Below are 19618 nucleotides of genomic sequence, written 5' to 3'. Positions count from 1 at the left end.
TGCGGGATCCCAAAGAGCCATGAGCCCTTTCACCTCACTGGGCCCCCAGGGAAGCGGTGCAGCCCTCATTCCTTCTCTCTCTTTCCCCCAGGAATACCTCCCATCCAGCCAGAGAGAACAGGTAAGTGTTGTCCAGACCTTCCCCCAGCATGCTCCCTGGGGAGAACCGAGTTGTCCAGGGAGGCGGGAGAGATGCTCTGGCCAGGGCGCACCAGGCTGGCATTGTGGAGGACCGGGGCAGCATGGTTTGGCCGCATGCTAGGCTCCCTGGTTGTTTCCTTAGAGAGGCGGTCTGTGCATACCTGGGGAGTAGCTGCAGGGATATGGAAAAGACAGGGATGAATCTAGTTCCGCCAAAGGTCCAAAATTACCTTGGGTCTAAAGCCTGGAGTTGGAGAAACTAATCAATCCAGAAGGACCTTAAAAGTGAAAAGCTGTCCTTTTGGTGAAAAGGGAAAAACAATATCAAAAGAAAACAAACCAACCTTTACCCACCACCCTTCAGTGCTCTCAGGAGCACACCTAACGCCCTAAGACTCACCACATCCTCCCGGGCGTCCTCACTGACAGAACTCCTAGCTCCTCTCCTTCCCTGCCTGCCTGCCTTACCCAGAGCTTGTCTCCATAGCCTGGGCACGGTGCCCTCCTTGGCACACTGCCTTGTACTGTTCTGCTGGGTCACATGGCTGGTGTCCCCAGAGCGGGAACTACCCCACAGGCAGGTAGAGGTCTGCCATCTCCTCTGTCCCCACAGTTTCTATTAGAGGTGCCCACGAGGTGTTTGTGGAAGGAAGGGGAGAAGGGAGGGAGAATGGAGGAGAAAGAGGAAGGAATCAGTGAATGAATCAGTGAATGAATGAACCTCAGCTCCTAGGTTGATTGAGAAATGACTCCATTCATGAGGCCCCAGCTCTGGCCCTGTCTTTCTTGGTTCCCAAGACAGCCTTCCTCTGCTGCACTCTCTCTTTTTCTTCTCTATCTCCTCTCTTCACCACCAGGGTATCAGCGAGGACCAGTAGTCCAGGGCCACCTGCGCAGGGGAGGACCATCTACAGAAGGTAGATGAGAGCTTCTACTGGATTGCAAGGGCATAATGAGAAAGTGACCAGACACTTTGCTGCCAGTCTCCACGGTGGGGGCCAGGCAGCTGGCCAGACAGAACAGGCTCCCCACAAGCTATTAGGCAGAGGCCCCATGGAAGAGAGCAGTCGAGGTGCAGGGAGATCATGATCCCTTTGATGATCCAGGCCTGTAACAGCCGTAGCCCTGAAGCTGCACCCTCTCCACCCCCAACACACCCAGGCACACTCTGCTCCCCGCTCTCAGGGCCAGTTGAAGCTACAGAGTAGTGTGTGGTTTTTCAGACCCTGGAACATCCCCCTTATTCCCTTACTAATCGTTGTTAGAAAGTCTTAAGGTATTTTCTGTCTTCAACAATTATAAATAAAGGCAAATCGCCCTGGGAGGGGTAACACCCTAAGTAGTTATCAGCTAACGCCTTCTGGCAGGGACCACAACCCCAAAGGGGTTCAAGGGGACGCTCAATAAATGAACAGGCATGAAAGTAGATAAGTAAATCGAGCTGGGGAAGGATCCATAGTTCAAGCCAGTCAGCTCAAGAGGAAGGGCAGGGGGTGTCGCAGCTGATCAAAGACGCCAACCTCAAGTCTGCTTTCCTAATCCTGACCTCTCCCCCCAGAGCTGCAGACCTGTGGACCCCTCGCTAGCTTCCCTGATACCTACTCCTTCCAACATAGGCTCTTGGGAATAAAGATGGGAAAGTCCTCTATGTTCCCCCAAGAGTTTTTCCTAAGTGTTTGAGCCATTCCACTTGAAGGGCCATGGAAGTCAACCCAACCCAATGCCAATATGGAAATGAATGTCCCTCCATGCAGAGTGTCGGCAGGAGCCTTCGAAATCATTTTTCAGGGATGGAAACAATTTGCCCAAAGTCACACACTGAACTGGTAACAGAGCCAGGACTAAACACTGTGTCTCCTGCTCCCTAGGCCAGGGCACTTCCCGTGGCCCCAGGAGGGCCTTTGGAATTTTGAGTGGTGGATTACCACTCCCTTTCTTTAGAGAGGATTAGTGAGGGTTGGCTCGTCCATGCTCTGGAGGCGTTTATGGTTGAAAAATGGAAGCTATGCCAGATGAACCTGTAATTTGCCTTAGATATCTGCAGCTGGAGAAACGCGAGTTAGGGATGCGGAGGGCCTTGGGTGGATGACTAGGGAAGGCCTCCAAGGGTGGAGGAGGCAGACCAGTCTCCCCTAACCACCGGCCACGTGCAGCACTCTTCCCAGGCCGAGAGGATGAGGACCACTGGTCAGAGTGAGAGCCCCCGCCACGTGCTTCCCAGAGGATGAAACCCCTTCTCCCCACCTGGACGTGACAGCCAACCAGCCAGCCTCCGTGTCTCCTGTGCTCATCGCCGGCATGTCCCTCCCACCAGGCCCTCACTGAACTCACTGGGTCTCCTCCCAGGACTCTCGGTCTCAAGCAGCAGTCGTGCATAAGTGCACTATTGTCACCATTGTGAGCTAGTGACCCTGCCCGCACCCCCCCCTCACTTGGACCTCACTGCACAGCAGGATGAGTCTCCCCCGCTCCTCTATCTCCTGTGCCCAGAACACAGCAGGGGCTCAATAAACCAATGAACAGTGGATGGTTTCTTCTCCGGTGCAGGGCAGAGGGCAGGGATGGCCTGGGCTCTGCACCCTGCCCAGTGGCCTGGCATGTCAGCAGTTGGGAGACCTTTTCCAGAGTCGTAAAGGGAAATACTAAACAGTCGTGCTCCCCACCCGAGGTGGGAAAACAGGCTTGGGACACAGGTAAAGGTGACAGCCCCTGCCTGAAAGCAGACACCCGCTCCCTACCCACCATCATAACCTCAAGGAGAATTGGGTCCCAGGTCCTTCATCAATTCTTGTGTATGAGGTGGCCCATCAACTGACTGCTCTGCTTTGGGGACACAGGCAGCTAGTCATGCTCCCAGCACTGGGAAGAGCTCTAGAGGAAGGAAACAGGTCCCACCTCAGGGAGCCGCCACCGCCCCCCCCCGCCCCCGCTTCTGATGGGGAGACCATTGTCCTGCCCCAGTGGTTCATAGGCAGGTGGGACACAAAGGACCCCAGGATGCTTAGAAAGAGCTAGAATGAAATCCTAGGGGCCAAACCTAGGTAATAAGCATAAAGGTGAACAAAAGACTGAGCTGGGAGTTGTGTGGGTTCAGCGGTAAAGGGCGATTCATTAATTCACTGGGCTGCATAACATTCAGCTTCTCTGTGTCCCTCTTTCCAAAAAGAAAATGGGTTAGGGGCTTGGGGGGGCGCCTGATTCTTTGGGGGTGGGGTGGTTAGGCTGTTTAAAAGGAGGGGAAGAAGGCATTGGTGGAGAGGCCAGGCCCTTCATCTGGGTGCCAGGGAAGGTTTTAGTGACAGCAGAGGCCCTGAGAGGCCAGACGGTCTGCACAACCAGTAAGATTCTTCTGTTTGACCTGTAGTGAAATAGTCTCCATCTCAAGACTGACTGTTCATCATGAGGCGTCTCTCTTCCTCATTCTCACACCTTACCCGTGTCCAGAAATATGGGAGTAGGGGGCGATGCAAGCCTTCTCCTGACAGCAGGCCTCCCAGGGTCCAGCACCCGCCCCAAAAAAAGTCCAGCTCACACTCCAAAGGAAAATTGGCTCTTACTGGAAGGAGCAGCACACACATCCAGAGATGGGAGAAATTGTTGGTGGCCATCTCTGGAGGTGATCTACCACACCTTTTTTGTCAGATAAGGGTATAGGTTCCTAAAAACTTTGGAACTGATTAAACATAAGGCGAGTGGTTTCCAGAAACAAATACCCAGTTGAGAAAGACTGACTTCTTGGAATGGACATGACTTATCAAGGATAAAGGTGTTTACATCTCACATAGAACATCTGGGAGGAGCAATGGAGCCAAAGTTGTGCAACAGCACAGGTTATTTTCTCCACTCTTGGGCACAAATAAACAACCCCCCAAACCCCAAAATGGTAGCAGCATGACCTGCATCTACACGTGTTGCACAAGACGGAAGAGACAAACTGATATTCCAGCAAGGGGCATTTTTCACCACTGGGCAGTCTTTTTTTTTTTCTTCTTAGTGACATTCATTGGCATTTTGTTGAAGATACCACAAAGGAAGTGGGCAATTAAACTGCCCCCATCAGCAGGAGACAGTCTGGAAGAGACAGTCATACAAGTTTATAGCAGAAAGTGCTGGAGCAAACCCAGAGGAGGTCCAATTCTACAATTCCATATCAACGAATAGCAAAAAGTAGTTTCTAGAATTCCTAGCATACATCATATATATTTAGCAAAAGAGTTTTCACCTTATTCTCTGAACATGCAAAACCCTGTATAGCACTGTGTATATATGCGCACCTGTGAGGATCCTAACGCTGAGCCAGTGAGCCAGGCCTTCTCCCTCTGTCATCACTGTACCTCACTTAACGGGACCTGTCATCTTACACAAAGAACTAGTCGTGGGCTGGGAGTGAAGGCAGGTAGGTGGGGTTCCTGCCTTTTCACTGGAGCTTTCTCAAACCAGGGTTTCTTATGTATTAACCCCAGTTCAGAAATGGACTTCAAAGGCTCAATTTCCTGAACTGTAGACAAATGTGTGCATATTTGCATTTATGTACATTTTTTAAAAAAGACTTGATGCTTTGATTAGATTCTCAAAAGGTCAGAAGGAAAGTAAAAAGGGTAAGGATCACTGAGAGCTACACTGCTTGATCCTAGCACCTTTCATACAAACTTCGCTTCTTCAATGTTTGGCATATCAATTGCTCTTCAGAGGAGGAAAAGGCAGCCATGTTTATGACTACAGTTACTAATATACATTCAAAAAGCTGCTTTTCATTGGTTTCATATTCCAGAAGGAATGTGTGCTGTAAGCAAGCTGTGGTATTTTTCTATACTGGCTTCACATGAACTCCATTAGAGGCCATTCCTAACCCCAGCGAGGCAACCTGCCCAGAACTACAAGGACAAACCAAAGCTGAGGACACGTCAAAAGCATCATCTTCCCTATAAAGGGCACACCATATTCTTAAAAGTTACTTAATATGACTCACTGTTCCCCCTGTAAGAAATGGGAAAGCAGGCACAGAGGCATCAGATGACTCACAATAGCGTTGTCAGAAGCATGGGATTTGGAATCAGAGGAGCAAGGCTCTCATTCTGTTTCTATAACCCAGCAGCAAGACCTCTGAGCCTCGCATTTTCTCATGTGGAAAAGGGCTACAATACTCACCTTACAGTGGTGGCGTGGTAAGGACTGAAGGAAACCATGTAAGTAAAGGGACAGACAGTGCTTGCTAAACAGTTTATTCCTAAATCGGAAGCAGAGCCAGAATGAAGCACATCTTTGTTTCCTGGTTTAGGTCTCTGGCCTCCAAATGCTGCCTATAGGAGCAACTAAAATCAATTCTTTCATCTTAAAGTTTTCACCAGTGTTGTCATTTTTCTGGCAATGGAAGCCACTAGAAGCATGGGGGTCTACAGTTGAAGCAAGGAAATCTAACTAGAAGGGAGATGATAAATCATTAAGGTATCAAAAAAGCCAAGAAAGCAAATGATATAGGTTCTCAAGCTGGACAGACCAAAATATTTGTCTTTAACGCTTCCTGCGTCACCCTGTGCTCTAGGTTCCCTTCTGCAAAACCGGTGTGAATTTCCATGGCACTGAGCTAACGTGAGGGTCAAACAAGGCAGTGTGAAGGTACCCAGCACAGTGCTGAGCAGACAGGAAGCAACCAGCACGTGCTAGGGCTCTCTTCCTCCCTCCAGAAATAGAGGAGGTGCTTCCATTTAGAGAGTTCCAGGAGCTAGATCCAGGAATGACTCCAGACTTTTGCTCTTCTAATGAAGGAGCCTAAGCAGCTGAGCTTCTTTTGTGCAGGTAAAAAGGAGTCAGAGGGGACAGGCTGACTCAAAGTAGCCAAGGAAGTGAACGGTCTGTTCCCATACCTCTAAGGATTTAAACCAGAGAAATCTTCCTTTGATTTCTAGGTGAGGGAAAGGGGGTGGCAATCAGTGGAGGCTTGGGATCCGCACTGGGCACAAAACTTCAAGTGCCTTGACCTCTCAGCATCCATTCTCGTGGTCCATATTACCTACCTCAATTTTTTCAAAATGGGAGAGAGAGCAGAATTTCCCTTTGATGCGAATACCTAGAACAGGGAGATGTGGGCGCACATCTTTCTAAGATGTGTAAGAAGGGTCTTTGTATAAGCTTGAGCTTCTCTCCATCCCATCCCCTACCCCCAGTCAAGTGACACACTGGATTCTAACCTTAGCGAGGAGGACCCTTAGCTCGTCTGCCAGGAGGAGTTCTCAGCATGCCGGCCACAGCGGGCAAAACCACCCCAGCAAGTACAATTTCCACCCTCCTCCTCTCCACCATCTAGCCAAGTGCCCGGCCACCCTCTTCCTGCTCTAGGTAAATGCTACAGGAAAATGCAGCTCCTTTAAGAAATCATCTCAACCTGAGAGAGACAATGATTAGAGGTGGCACTGCTCACTACTGGCAAATAAGCCTGGAGACAAGAAGGGACCCACCTTTTCCCACCTCCCACAGCTATCGATTGTACCCCACGTATCCTAACTTCCTGCTGGGTTTTCTGTCCTTGAACTTAATGAACTTAATGGAAGAATGGATAATACAGACTACTTATTGCTATGCATACCTATTATCTGGAACCAGAGTGTGGCAGGGAGAGTTTCTCCCATCAACTAAACAAGCTCAGAGTAAGCACTCCCTCCACAGATACCCTGCATCACAGAGGAAGAAACAACCTTCCCCAGCCACAAACCACATCCCTCAACAGTCAGTTTACTGCTAGGAAAATAAATCCCAAGTGCATTATCTATTAGCAGCAGGCCAGTGGCACCATTCTGTACTCAAATGAGAGCTCCTGGGTGAAACAGACTTGAGCAGAGAACATGCTTTATTGAGGAGTAGATATAGAACAGCACATTCTACCACATGTGGGGAAGGATTAGCTTCTGTAAAAGGCCTTTACCCCTTAAGAAAACCCCCAGTGAAGTTGCTTTTGGATAAATTTTAACAGTGACACTGAAACTGGCAGGGAGCTGCCACTGAACATGCTTAAAATTAGCTCCCCCCAACCCACAGTGAATATAAGTAGTGTACAAAGATGACAAGAGAAAGGCACAAATGACCAGAGTTGGGATTGTGGTGAGGGTTCCACATGAAGACAGCGGTGTTGTAGGAGACCAAGTTGGAAAGGGTGACATGTCATACATCAAAAGCTGCCCCAAGATAGCAGGTTATAATGGGCTAGAGAGAAATTAGAGGGAGCATCTCTTCCTTCACTTAAACAACACCAAAAATAGGAGACCAGAGAATGGGGAGATGGTGGTAAATCCCAAAAAGGAAATGGAGGAGGAGTTCTTGGAAGGGCATAAGCACTTTAGTCTTAGAGGGAGGGTGAGGCACTGTTGAAAAGGGAAGCAAACCTTGGCAGGGGTGGCCATTCTGCCTTGCTGAGTCATGGGCTGAGACACGGAAGTCATTTTCAATCACTTCTCCAAGGATGTTCAGACAAAAGCAGTGTAACTTATGTGGAAGTATAGGTATGCTATATCAGACTGATACTGGTGAAAAGGTTTCTGCAGTATAATTAACCATTTAACATGCAGCATGAAAGGGAGAACTGGAAATTATTTTGGCACCTGCAAACGTAAAGACAGGCAGGGAGTAAAGAGAAGAAAATGTTTACTACTGGGCACTTTCTGGTGAGGCAAAAAGTAGTATTCCATTCCCTTCCACCAAGACGTTGCCCACTGCCCACAGGTGAACTCAAATCCAAATACAGAATCACCACTTCTCAATTCTTTTCTCCATCTCATTCAGATAATGTGCTGTAACCAAGACTAATCCCTGCGAGTCTTCAAAAGTATTTGGCTCTGGTCAGCCTGATACTGATCAAGAACAGGTCTTTCAGTAAAAATGGAGGAAAAAACTTAAAGTGAGATGAAACCCAAAGGGAAGGGACCCCTCCCAGCACACACACACACTCAGAAGTGTTACCTCTTCCCTGCCCCTCCAAGAACACAGGTAAGGAGTAACTGGGAAGGTCCTGGTGGCGGTAACCGTAGTTGGTGGTCTGGTGACTGGGCGGCAAGAAGAAGCACTATTACAAAGTTTAGAAGACACGACACAACCTCATGGGGCCAGAGGAGAGAACCAGTGACTGGACAGGTACAGTACCAAAACAGAACACCTTGGGTCAGTGCTACGAGGGATCTGCACGCAAGTCTAATACAGATCCCATCCAGGCAACCTCACTGAGGCCGAAACAACAGTTCCTCAGAACCAGCGTCTGCAGTGTACACGAGGGTCGGAGCCAGGACAGTCCTGAGGGGGATGGCCTTCCCAAAGGATACTGTACTTGCCAATCACAAGAGCAACAGAAATGACAGACAGATCCCTAGGGTACGGATTCCTACTGCTGGGGTTCGCTGGCTCGGAGTAACCGGTCACTTTAAGTGCCCTTGGGAGGGGTCCATTTTAAACAGCTTGGATCCATGGTTTTATTGGAGTTGGATCTTTTGGCCTCTTTGGCTATCCACTCATCAATCAGGTCCTGAGGGAGAACAATGGGAAAAATTATTATATACATTCAACTTATACATGTTTATAAGTGGATTCCAAAATGATTATTAGCAAAGAAGAAATGGCCAAAGATTTAATAATATACTAAGGTGTGAGACAGGTATATAAAAAAAAATTATCTTTTGATTTACCTAGTGCTCTCCTACCGAATCCATTTCTTCCTACTATGCCCTCGGTAAGACCTGAAAATCATTATTCGTCTTCCATCATTAAACGTTATAAGTCAACTTAAAAAAATTTTAAATTGGCATGAGTTGAGATGGCATTTGTTAAAGGAATTTAAAACCACTTCCACAGGACCTGGAGTTTATGAAGATTCTCCTCCACAGATAGGCACTCTTCATCCGATCTAAGAAAATCATCAAAGGATAGAAGTACGACTGTGCAACATAAAGCTGCTTAACTGGAGCTGCTTACACGTCTGTCATTCAAATCTGAGACAGGAGCTTAAGATAAGCCTAACAATGAGACCAAGTAAAGGATGCATAGAGTCAGACTCCTTGACGAAGGGAAGGTTACCTGTAAGGTGTAAAGGCCCCACTTTGCTCTGCTAGGCCTCAAGGGACATTAAGCAATGAGCAAGAGGCTGATAGTAACTTTACCTGTCTCTTCAAAACTAGGTGTTTTCCTTTCCAATATTTGAGCATCTGAAGGGCTTGCAGAGTGCTGACAATGTCCACAGGATTCACAGCTGTCTCCTGGCTAATTTCTGAAACAGAAGAGCTACTGAGAACTTGGCCAAAATGCAGACACCACCCCCGCCCCGCCACACCAAGGTCCCCTTTCCCTTGGAGGAAATCTAGATGCAGACTCCAAATGTTTGGAATCTTCACTACTTGACCCAAGCTGTTCAGAAGAAATTTACAAAGCATTCATTTGACCAGTTAAAATAACTACAGAAGACAGATATTACAGCAGGAAACCACTTGGCCCCTATAGAAATCAAGGTCAAAGACAGACCAAACTAAATTCTTCCATCCTCACACAAATATTCAGGGATGTTAGAAGTTCCTGTGTGTGCCAAAAGACTTGAAGTTTTTCTTCTTTCTTGACTTTTGTTGAGAATTGAAGTGTCAGCAACCTGAGATTTGAGACGCAATAACGTATGCCTGAATAAAACCTATCTATAAAACACATTTTCTCTGTAAGAAACCAAATCATATAACCAGTCCCAAGAAACCAAATCATATAACCAGTCCCAAGGGCCAAACACTCTGGAATCCTTAGGCACCTTTAGTGAGTGGTCCACGTTAGTGGGTCTTCTGCTCTCATATTCAGATGAAACACAGAATGGGGCATTTTCTTTGCAGGTTACAAAGCATGAACAGGGCCAAATAGAAAAGTCAGAATATTCAGTGGAGCTAACATCTTGAGTAACAACCATTTTCTAAGAGTCAAAAACCAACCTTTGATAGAAATCTCTTTGCCTTGGAAATTATGCAGGTAACGAAGAAGCACTTCTTTCCAGTAACTGCGGTAGCTTATGAGCCCCAGATCTGAGAGTGGACGCTCTGGGGAGCCAACTTTTTCTTCCACTTTGGAAAGCAAATAACCTGCCAGGGAACAATACAGACACTGTGTCTCACCCTAGTAAGAACAATGTACCAACGTGGAAAAAGATTTAAGGAGCAGAGTCTGCTTTGCAGTATCAATTAGGGTTCAGTCATTTAATGCAATACTATGTTGGCTGCCTTTGTACAAACAAAAGGGGATGAATGTGTATTTACATTTACTTATAATAGACATTAAAAAAACTCTGGAAGGCTTCACTAGAAACTTATCAATGGTTATCTGTAGGTATGTGTTAAGAACACGGTAGATGAGGAAATCCCTGGCAGTCCAGTGGTTAGGACTCAGCATTTTCACTGCCTGGGGCCTGGGTTCGATCCCTGGTCGGGGAACTAAGATCCCACAAGCCGAGTGGTGCAGCCAAAAAAAAAAAAAAGCCGAAAAGCAAAAGCAAAAACGAAAACAAAAAACAGGGTAGATGGGAACAGAGATTGGGAAGCCATTTCACTATATAGCTATTAATCTTTTTCAAATTTTTGAACTTTAAGAATGGGTTATCTCAGTACTGCCTATGAAACATTGGTGGGGGGCGGGGAGGGGGACGGGGATGGATACTATCTGAATTTCACTAAGTCGCTAGTTTTAACATCTAAACGTCTAACTTTCAACACCATGGGGATGCAGTCAGCAAGATTCATACCCCAGGAAACTCTACTGGATAATTAACCTGCTTTCTTCAACAAATAAATAGCAAAGAAAAAAAAGAAAGAGATGGAGTAGGAACTTTTAGACTAAAAGTGATTTATAAGCTACACCTATCAATCCCAATATCAGTTCTATCTGGATTTGAGTAAAAATAATTTTTTTTTAAAAGAACAAAATCACAAAATAAGGAAAATTTGAATAGTATAATTTACGACATTAAGGAATTTTTTGGTTTTTTGGTATTTTTTAAGTATAACAGACCTTATTCTTTTAGAGATACCAAAATAGTTGAGGGTGGGACTATAGGTAAAACAAGATTGGCCATAAAATGGTAATCATTACAGGGGAGTTTATTATACTATTATGCTACTTTTGTATATGTTTGAAAATTTCCACAAAGTTAAGTTTATAAAATAGGTGTTACCTGTTCAAAGATACACAATCCTCTCACACCCTTAGTGGATTATGCCATTTCCTGATTCATCTCTTACCAGATGGCTTAAAAAAAAAAGGATCACAAAGCTGTTTCTAAGAATTCTAATTTGACTAAAATATGTCACGTTACAGTGAATAGCGAATAAAACATGGTTGAATCTCATTATTTACAGTAGTTATATTCTACAAAGTCACAGTGAACAATGAATTAGCGAATATTGAACCACTGCTCTTAGGGGAGATACAGGGTTAGGTTCCTGTGGGCTGCTGGTCACATTTTTGTCAACCAATCAATACATAACCTCGTTTTATGTGCTTCTGTTTAAAAACATCTATTTAATACATATCATTGATTCATTAACAGTGAACTAACAGCCAACAGCACAATAATGTATGCCTGAATAAAACCTATCTATAAAACACACTTTCTCTGTAAGGCACATCACAGCCTTCCTAGACAGTACTTCAGCACTACGCTTAGGGACCATTTAAAATCAGCAACAGTGAATTCCCTGGCGGTCCAGTAGTTGGGACTCCACGCTTTCACTGCCAAGGGTCCAGGTTCAATCCCTTATCGGGGAACTAAGATCCCACACGCTGTGCGGCGCGGCCAAAAAAAAAAAAAGAAAAGAAAATCAATAACGAAAAGCACAAAAATATGGGGACTTCCCTGGTGGTCCAGTGGTTAAGACTCCGCGCTCCCAATGCAGGGGGCCCAGGTTTGATTCCTGGTCAGGGAACTAGATCCCGCATGCATGCCGCAACTAAAGGTCCCGCACACCACAACGAAGATCTCGCACGAGGCAACGAAGATCCCGCACAACTAAGACCTGGTGCAGCCACATAAATAAAGATTAAAAAAAAAGGCACAAAAATATGAATGACATGGTACTAATAGACCATGAAAAGGACACTTGCTTTAACACAGAGAGCCGGAACAAGGCACCTTGTTTAACCTCATCTGGGAATGCGTGGTGACTTTTTTTTTTTTTGGCTGACATGGGCATGTTGGTTGATTTTGGGCTTCTGAATAAATTTTAACGAGTAGGCAAATTCCCAAATACAGAATCCATGATTAATAAGACGACTGCCTCTAGACAAAAGCTTACAAAACTAAAATTCCTAACACCCAAGAACAAATTTGAAGCCTTATGCATGTATGTGCTGTTCATAAGTCTCAAACTGGGGTAATCCTAAAGAGCTTACTTTACTATCCTCTATTATCTCCCACCGTTAAGTACCAACTCAGGGTCCTGTATTCATTTGAGTGTTCAATGTGTATCAGGCCAACTGACAATGTTCAGATTTCTTCCACTTACTCATTCACTTAATACCAGTGTAATTCCACTACGTGCCAGGAATTGTATAGACAGATCACAGGACAAAAAGACAAACAACAATATTCACATGGTCCCTGCTTGTGGAACTTATGACTTTCCTGTTTCACTTACTGAAATCAATGAGCATCTTGCCATAGCCCTGTCTCATGTACTGAGGCATGGTAAGGATACAGGATACATTGTAGTTGAGGAATGAATTCTTTTCCTAAAATCAAGAGCAAACAGATGAGCGGGTCATGAGAATCTGGAACCAAAGGTGTCAGCAGTCCCACAGATACAAAACAAGGTTGCTTGCAAAATATATGCTAACTAGTCCTGAGGAGTGGCTGTCAGGCTCACAGCTGGTACATCCACACCCTTTATGATGATCCCAGGGTTTCCCTAGCTCTAAGATTTCCAGTCTCATCTTAAGGGGGCTGACTATGGGTTCCTTACAGGCACAGAGCAAGGCAAGAAGGTTTAGAACGCTGAGTCAGTCTAGAGCAGCCCTCTTTAAAAGCAGTATTTCAAAAGACTGTTGCCTACTGGAGAAGGGAGGGAATCCAAACAGTAAGTCCCCATTCTGGAAAGGGGTCAAAACACAATTAAATCACATATTGCATGATTCCATTTATGTGAAATGTCCAGAACAGGCAAACTTATAGAGACAGTGGGGCTGGGAGGGAATGAGTGGAAATGAGGAGTGACTACTTACGGGTATGGGGTTTCTTATTAGGGTAACAAAAACTGATTGTGGTGACTGCCAGGTGGTTGCACAACTCTGTGAATATGCTAAAAACCACTACACCATACACTTTAAATGAGTGAATTGTATGGTAGGGGAATTATATTTCAATAAAGTTGTTATATTAAAAAGTCATAAGCAAAATCTGGCCTTGAGTCTTTAAAGGCACAGTGGCGTTATCAACTGAAGGAGCCCAGCTAGAAAACCAGGCAAAAGGAACGTATTCCTGGTTTTAAGCTAATAACACAGAGGAGAGCAAAGCCAGGAGAGTTGGTTGGCTTGACTACAAGATGTGGGCTCGTGGGTTAGTAGGCAGGGCCCTGGCCAGTAATTAATGGGCAGCTTCAATCCACAAGTCCAGAAATGAATAAATCAGAAGCTTTTAATAAAGAATTGCACATTTTCATTGAATAATCTTTGATACGTGTATTTCCACCCCACCCCCCGCCACCCTTTAAGAGAAGGGCTGTCATCATTGCCCAGGGAACTGCCTCTTTCCGTCAGTGATCTGAGTCACCATATACCAACATCAATCACCCTGCTCTGGTCATCAGCTTCTTAATCTCCAGATCCTGCTGACCTTGGAAAAATATCCAATCAGGTGACAACCAGTGTTGTCTGCTTCTGTCATAACATAGAACAGGAAGGGCTCCACATCATAATATAATGTCTTGTGGTCCAGAAAAAGCTTGGCCAACAGGCACAGGTTTTGGCAGTAGATCTGGAAGTAGAGAAACAACGTTTATATGTGGGTCAGTGATTCTTATACTTATCAGATAAAGGCCTAAAATTTAAAGATCATACCATTATTGTTAATGAAGCAGAAATTGTGTATTTTGGCCAATAGAAGAGTTCTATCTTCTTTACAAGGTGAGATGGAGATAAAACAAATTTCTGAAACCTGTGAATGTACAACACTTTCACCCCTTTTTCTGATGTCAGCACATAAAACAAATTTCTGAAACCTGTGAATGTACAACACTTTCACCCCTTTTTCTGATGTCAGCACTTTTTACCTTGTTTTTCTTGCCATCCACTTCAAACACAGAGATTGAACCTTTGCGATATATCTCATCTCCGGGTGGGTGTTTCCACACACACTTAGCCTGCAAGAGAATGGAATTCACATCAGAGAAACAAACCTTCCCAGTAAGACTGCCACTCAAAAGGGAAAAGGAATCACAGGTCAAATTTAGTCAGCTGAGATGGACAGTTGGACAAACTTGAGAACGTACAGCAAAACAGATTTTCTTTTTAGTGAAACAAATAAAGGCTTCTAAAGTCACGGCAATATATTTATGGTATTTTTATAGCAGTTTGGAACAGGTTTTCTGGATTATATTCTGGCACTGTTCTAACCCAGGAGATTAAAATCATCTACCACGTAAAAGCAAGATAAATAAAAAAAAAATACCCCTAGCTTATTATAAAATGCCTTGTGCCAACAGGAAATTCTTAAGCAGCTTATTTCCAGCAGCTGAGAGTTGCTAAGTAAAGGTACTCTCACCTTTACCAGAAACTTCTCATTACCACCTAAACCATTATGGTCTTCTTTTTTTCAGATTAGAAAACAGATCCAGTGATAAAAACCATGCCCCCCTCCTCCAAGTGTTCACTTTGTTATACTATAATGAAATAGGAGCATGTCCTTCTGCGGCTTAAAAAAAAAAGGCAAGGAAGCCTGGTTGAGCAGCAGGAAGCAGGCGGAGCGGAGGACGGAGGAAGACAGGACAACGGACACTGACTTGGCCACAAGGGGGCACAAGGTACTCCTTTCCTCACCCTCAATTGCTAATAGATTTAATGCAGCCGGGAAGCCACTGCTGTAAATAGGTGAATTTTAAAAAGGTTTTATGTAAAATACTTTTTAAAATATCATTTAAAAGGCATATGTATATGGAATATTTTTTATTAAATTTTATTGTGACTCTTTTGGTCAACTCAAGAATCATGCCCCAATTTGTCACATGTAAGGCCACATATTCAGTAACTGGTCTTGTTTCAAGAAAGCTCCACCTGTAGTTTGTTCCTATCTCCACCCTTTTACTCATGTTGGCTTTTCCCAACAATAAGCAAACTAACAACAATTATCTGTTCAGAAACAGAAGCCAAACTGTTGGCCAAATGGCCAAAGAAAGCCCATTTCTGTGATTATGCCTAAAGCAATAGGAATCTTCAGAGGTGTGAATTAAAATGTTTTTATTTCCTGAAATTCAATTTTTATAACTCATATAATACAGTAGAGAACCTCAAATATTCAGAATGTTTACTTGATCCTCAGATTTATCTAGGCCCTTTGTTTTCTCCCCCTACTATTTCTTGCCTTTTAGCTACTTCATTGGTTAGTGCCACTAAATAAACAGAAACAAAAAGAAAAAGGGCATAAATAGTAAGCAGTTCATATCAATAAAAATACCAGTCTTTCACATAGCAAACCCTAAATTAGGTTATCTCCATGGTCTTCAATCATGGAATCCAGTCCTCACTCATCACCCACCTGCCCTCCCTCCCCTCCCCCCTCCCCACATCCTTCCCCACCCAGTCTAGTGGGAGCCTAGTGGGCTGGAGTCTAGAGGGCTTAATTAGCAGTGGCAGTTCTGGGCCACTACGTACTCCAGAGTTGGGAACACAAAAAAGCAGTTATCACCAAACTGGGGAGAAGAGTGTTATGACAGAAATCACAGGAAGTCTGGGTTATAGATTCTCAGCATGTGGAAATCCTGGGAAATAAAGACGGAAGGGGAAGGGAAAAGAGACACCCTAAAAGGCCTAAGAGCCACAATTACATTGTGACTATGGAAATAAGAAAAAAGATAGGTTTCCCCGCCTGACAGACTAACCTCCACCCCTGACCCTTCCCCATCCCTGCTCCATGGCAGAAATTCCCTTTAAGACAAGACTTTTCATTCCATAACTAGGGAAAGAAAAATGGCTTAAAACTGCAAAATACCTAGTGAGCAGATTTGTCAACAATAAAATCAGATTCAAGTGTTTATTCCTATTTTCACAGGAATAAGACCGTTCAGAAACCAGAAAACACTAAGCAACTCAAGGGAGAGGCTGACCTAAGGACCCATTCTGTTAATTTCGTAATTTGTCTTTCTTAAGCAAGTGTTCATTTAACACACATTTATGGGGCATTAACTGCCCATGCTAGCTGCTAGGGATACAAAAGGTGAGTCGCGTCCCAGTTCTGTCTAATGAAGGTCTATCTAATGAAGTCCATTTATTTTCATCTAGTTGAGACATAGAAAAACTGTGGGCAGAGGTAATTCATATCCCAAGGGAGAAACAGACAAGAGCAGGCAGCAAGAGAAAAGACAGGGAGATGAGTAGGACAGGATGTGGTTAAGGGCCACCCAGGCTTGCCACAGGCTGTATATCCCGACTCTGAAATGTGGCTTTCAATTTCCTGTGCCTTCGTCCCATTTCTGTGGACCACTTAGAGATGCTTAGATAGATGTCTAAATCTAGAGATCCCATAGCTTATCACCACCATGGTCATGGACCCCCAAACAACTTACCATGTGTCGGCGGAGTATTGTTTGGCTCTTCATGTATTTTAAACAGAATTCACACATGTAAAGACGTCCCAGTCGTGCATATTCCTCAGGATAGGGAGAATGGTACCACGTATCAAGCTCATAGCGACCAAAAGCAATTGTTTTAATCATGTTGCTCCCCTCTGTGATTTGGCCTTGCAGCCTTAACTTCTCCTATTGTAGACAAGAAATTAAGTCAAAGGAGGATTAGAATTGATCATTTCTGTTGTTTTAAGCTGTGTGCACGCCACCATGCTAGGCTATGAGAAAAAAAAAAAATCACATTTGGCTTCTATCTCATGAGAAACTTGCACTGAAGAGAACTACAGGAGCACAGATAACCAGAACCACGAAGCTTATAGAAAATGTACTACCTGCACTGCCCAGAGCACAGATCTCAACAGTGGCTTTTCTCTGCTCCCTACCACACTTTGGGCCTCATCTCCTGAACATCAGAACAAGTCCTCGGTAAAATTTTATTTTTACCAGCCAGAACCAAACTGAATTATAAAAGGCAATCTATGACAAATACTCCCTACACCTTTATGAAACATTCTAAAACTAAACAAAAGATTCTCTAGAATGTGCTTTACATATCTGCAGCTTTTATACAGCTGCGAGGATCTGCATGACATACACCCATGGCAGCCATCTTCTCAACTTAGGTCCTTTAAAAAATATTTTTGAAAGAGGGATGATGCTTTAATTCTGGAATCTAAAGCTAGAAAGTAGAAGATATTTTTGGATGCCTGTCCCCACTCAGCGGCTATGAGTTGGCTACAGAAATAATTTTGAATAACCAGGTAAAGAGTTGTGAAAAGCTGGCCTAGGAAATGCTCTGTTCCAGGGTAGGATAGAGAAAACCAGCAGCAGCAACCCAGCCTAGCCAAGGGCAGCTATCAAACCCTGTCTCCCACAAAACTTCCAACAAGTCTATTCGAGAATTTTTAAATAAAGTATTCAATATAATTTTTTTAAAGAGGAAGATGAAATTCACTTTACAAGCTAAATTTCCTTGAAGACATTTAATTCATTAAATCCGAGGTAAACTCAATCACAATTTTCTTTTTTTTGGCCGCACCGTGCATCATGCGGGATCTTAGTTCCCAGACCAGGGATCAAACCCATGCCCCCTGCAGTGGAAGCACAGAGTCTTAACCACTAGATCACCAGGGAAGACCCCTCAATCACAATTTTCTTAAAGCAAAATTGTTGAAAATTCTGCCTAGGGAATCAAAACTAAATGGTAACTATAAATAAAAATCAGAAGAGGAAACCATCTTAATACATGAAACTAGGCTGTGTCAAAGAATAATTCTAAAATATCTGACAACAACTGTGTCCATTATTCCTCTTCACCGTTCTTTTTATTCTTTTATAGCTGTAATGAAGGGCTGAGGCAACCCTGCAAAAGGGAGTTCCTGTTTCGGTTAAGAGGACAACAGAGAGGGGTTATCTCCCAGTCTACAGGTTTTCGGAATTGCAAATTACCCACCTGACACAAAGGGATACCTGTTGTTTTACCCAGCTAAGCACCTCCACCAAACAGGTCCTTCCAGGAGTTGAGGTGGGGAGGAAAAACTTTAAGGGACAAGGGAAGGGAGGAGGGGTAATTAATTTTAAATATGAATGGGAAGGAAGAAAGTCTCAAATAAGGATGGCTGGGGGAAGGGGAAAGAGTCAACCAGCAAGGTATATTTAATCCCCATCAAACTGACTGCTAATCATTTTTCTTGGCAGTTCCAAGTGCCCCTCCCAAGTGGTCCTCAGCTTGGAGGTTTTACTACTCACCAGATCCTCTGAAGCCCGGGCTTGTGCTCTTCGGAAAAGATCCAAGTCATACTCGCTAGTCAGGTTTTCCAAAAGAGGTTCCCGAGTGTTCCCATAGGTCTGCCTGTGTTCCTAGGAAAATAACCAGAGCGTGATACTCTCTGCTTCTAAGAACTTAATCTATTGCATTTCAATGGATGCCAACCAGAGGGCCAAGAACAACCATAAGCTATTTATTTAGTGCCTACTATTTGCTAGGCATTATACTAGGCACTAGGGATTGAGTACAAAATAAACTATTTATCAGACAGGTTAATTCCAGAAGACACACACTACCCACCCTAGTGAACCTGGAAAGGAAATGCTCTTATAATCTCTCCAAAAGTGAGTTTCATTCTTTGGAACTCTATGCTTCCATTTCTTTCTCTGAAAATGTGCGTGACAATACAAAGAAATAAAATATAACAAACCCAAAGGCACTACCAATTCCTAGAATCCTGAGATCTGGAAGGAACCTTGGTGGATACTCCCCATTTAAAAACAAAACCAAATAAAAACTAGAATCTCTAAGCCTTCGAGTCTAAGATTTTAGACTGAATAAAATCTGCAGGTAGGAAAGGGCAGTTGGACTAAGCAGTCTTTTGTAAACTCTTTCACTTGAACTGCTGCAGCACCCACCACTACATGATCCACCAAAGGTACCATAATGCTCCCACTTTAGAACTCCAGCCCAAGTGCACTGGAAAAAAGGCTGGCCTCTGAGAAATGTTTTACTCAATATTAAGCAAGAACAAGGGACAGAACAGACAGAGAAAATTAGAATCATAGAAATAATCCAGTTTTAAATAAGTAACAAATCTTACCATGGCAGTCACTACACAAATATCCTTTCACAAGAAATTCCACAGGGGAAACTT

The 19618-nt window shown here is 44.2% G+C and overlaps 1 protein-coding gene across 2 annotated transcripts in view; it reads right to left on the bottom strand.

The window, feature by feature from the left end:
* Positions 1-6967: 6967 nt before the first annotated feature.
* KAT7 (lysine acetyltransferase 7) overlaps positions 6968-19618 on the bottom strand; it is a 31565-nt gene continuing 18914 nt past the window's right edge. For both annotated transcript variants that reach the window (XM_061176774.1, XM_061176773.1), the window contains exons 8-15: positions 18723-18833; positions 16914-17105; positions 14406-14495; positions 13970-14110; positions 12777-12870; positions 10083-10229; positions 9279-9385; positions 6968-8647 (exon numbers count right to left, since the gene is read on the bottom strand). In XM_061176774.1, the coding sequence (XP_061032757.1) occupies positions 8546-8647; positions 9279-9385; positions 10083-10229; positions 12777-12870; positions 13970-14110; positions 14406-14495; positions 16914-17105; positions 18723-18833 (984 nt within the window). In that variant the 3' untranslated portion in view covers positions 6968-8545. The remainder of the gene's footprint in view (positions 8648-9278; positions 9386-10082; positions 10230-12776; positions 12871-13969; positions 14111-14405; positions 14496-16913; positions 17106-18722; positions 18834-19618) is intronic.

The sequence above is a fragment of the Eubalaena glacialis genome, chromosome 19 (assembly GCF_028564815.1).
Source record: "Eubalaena glacialis isolate mEubGla1 chromosome 19, mEubGla1.1.hap2.+ XY, whole genome shotgun sequence".
In the NCBI taxonomy this organism is placed as follows: domain Eukaryota; kingdom Metazoa; phylum Chordata; class Mammalia; order Artiodactyla; family Balaenidae; genus Eubalaena; species Eubalaena glacialis.
This window is presented reverse-complemented; position numbering and strand designations above follow the sequence as displayed.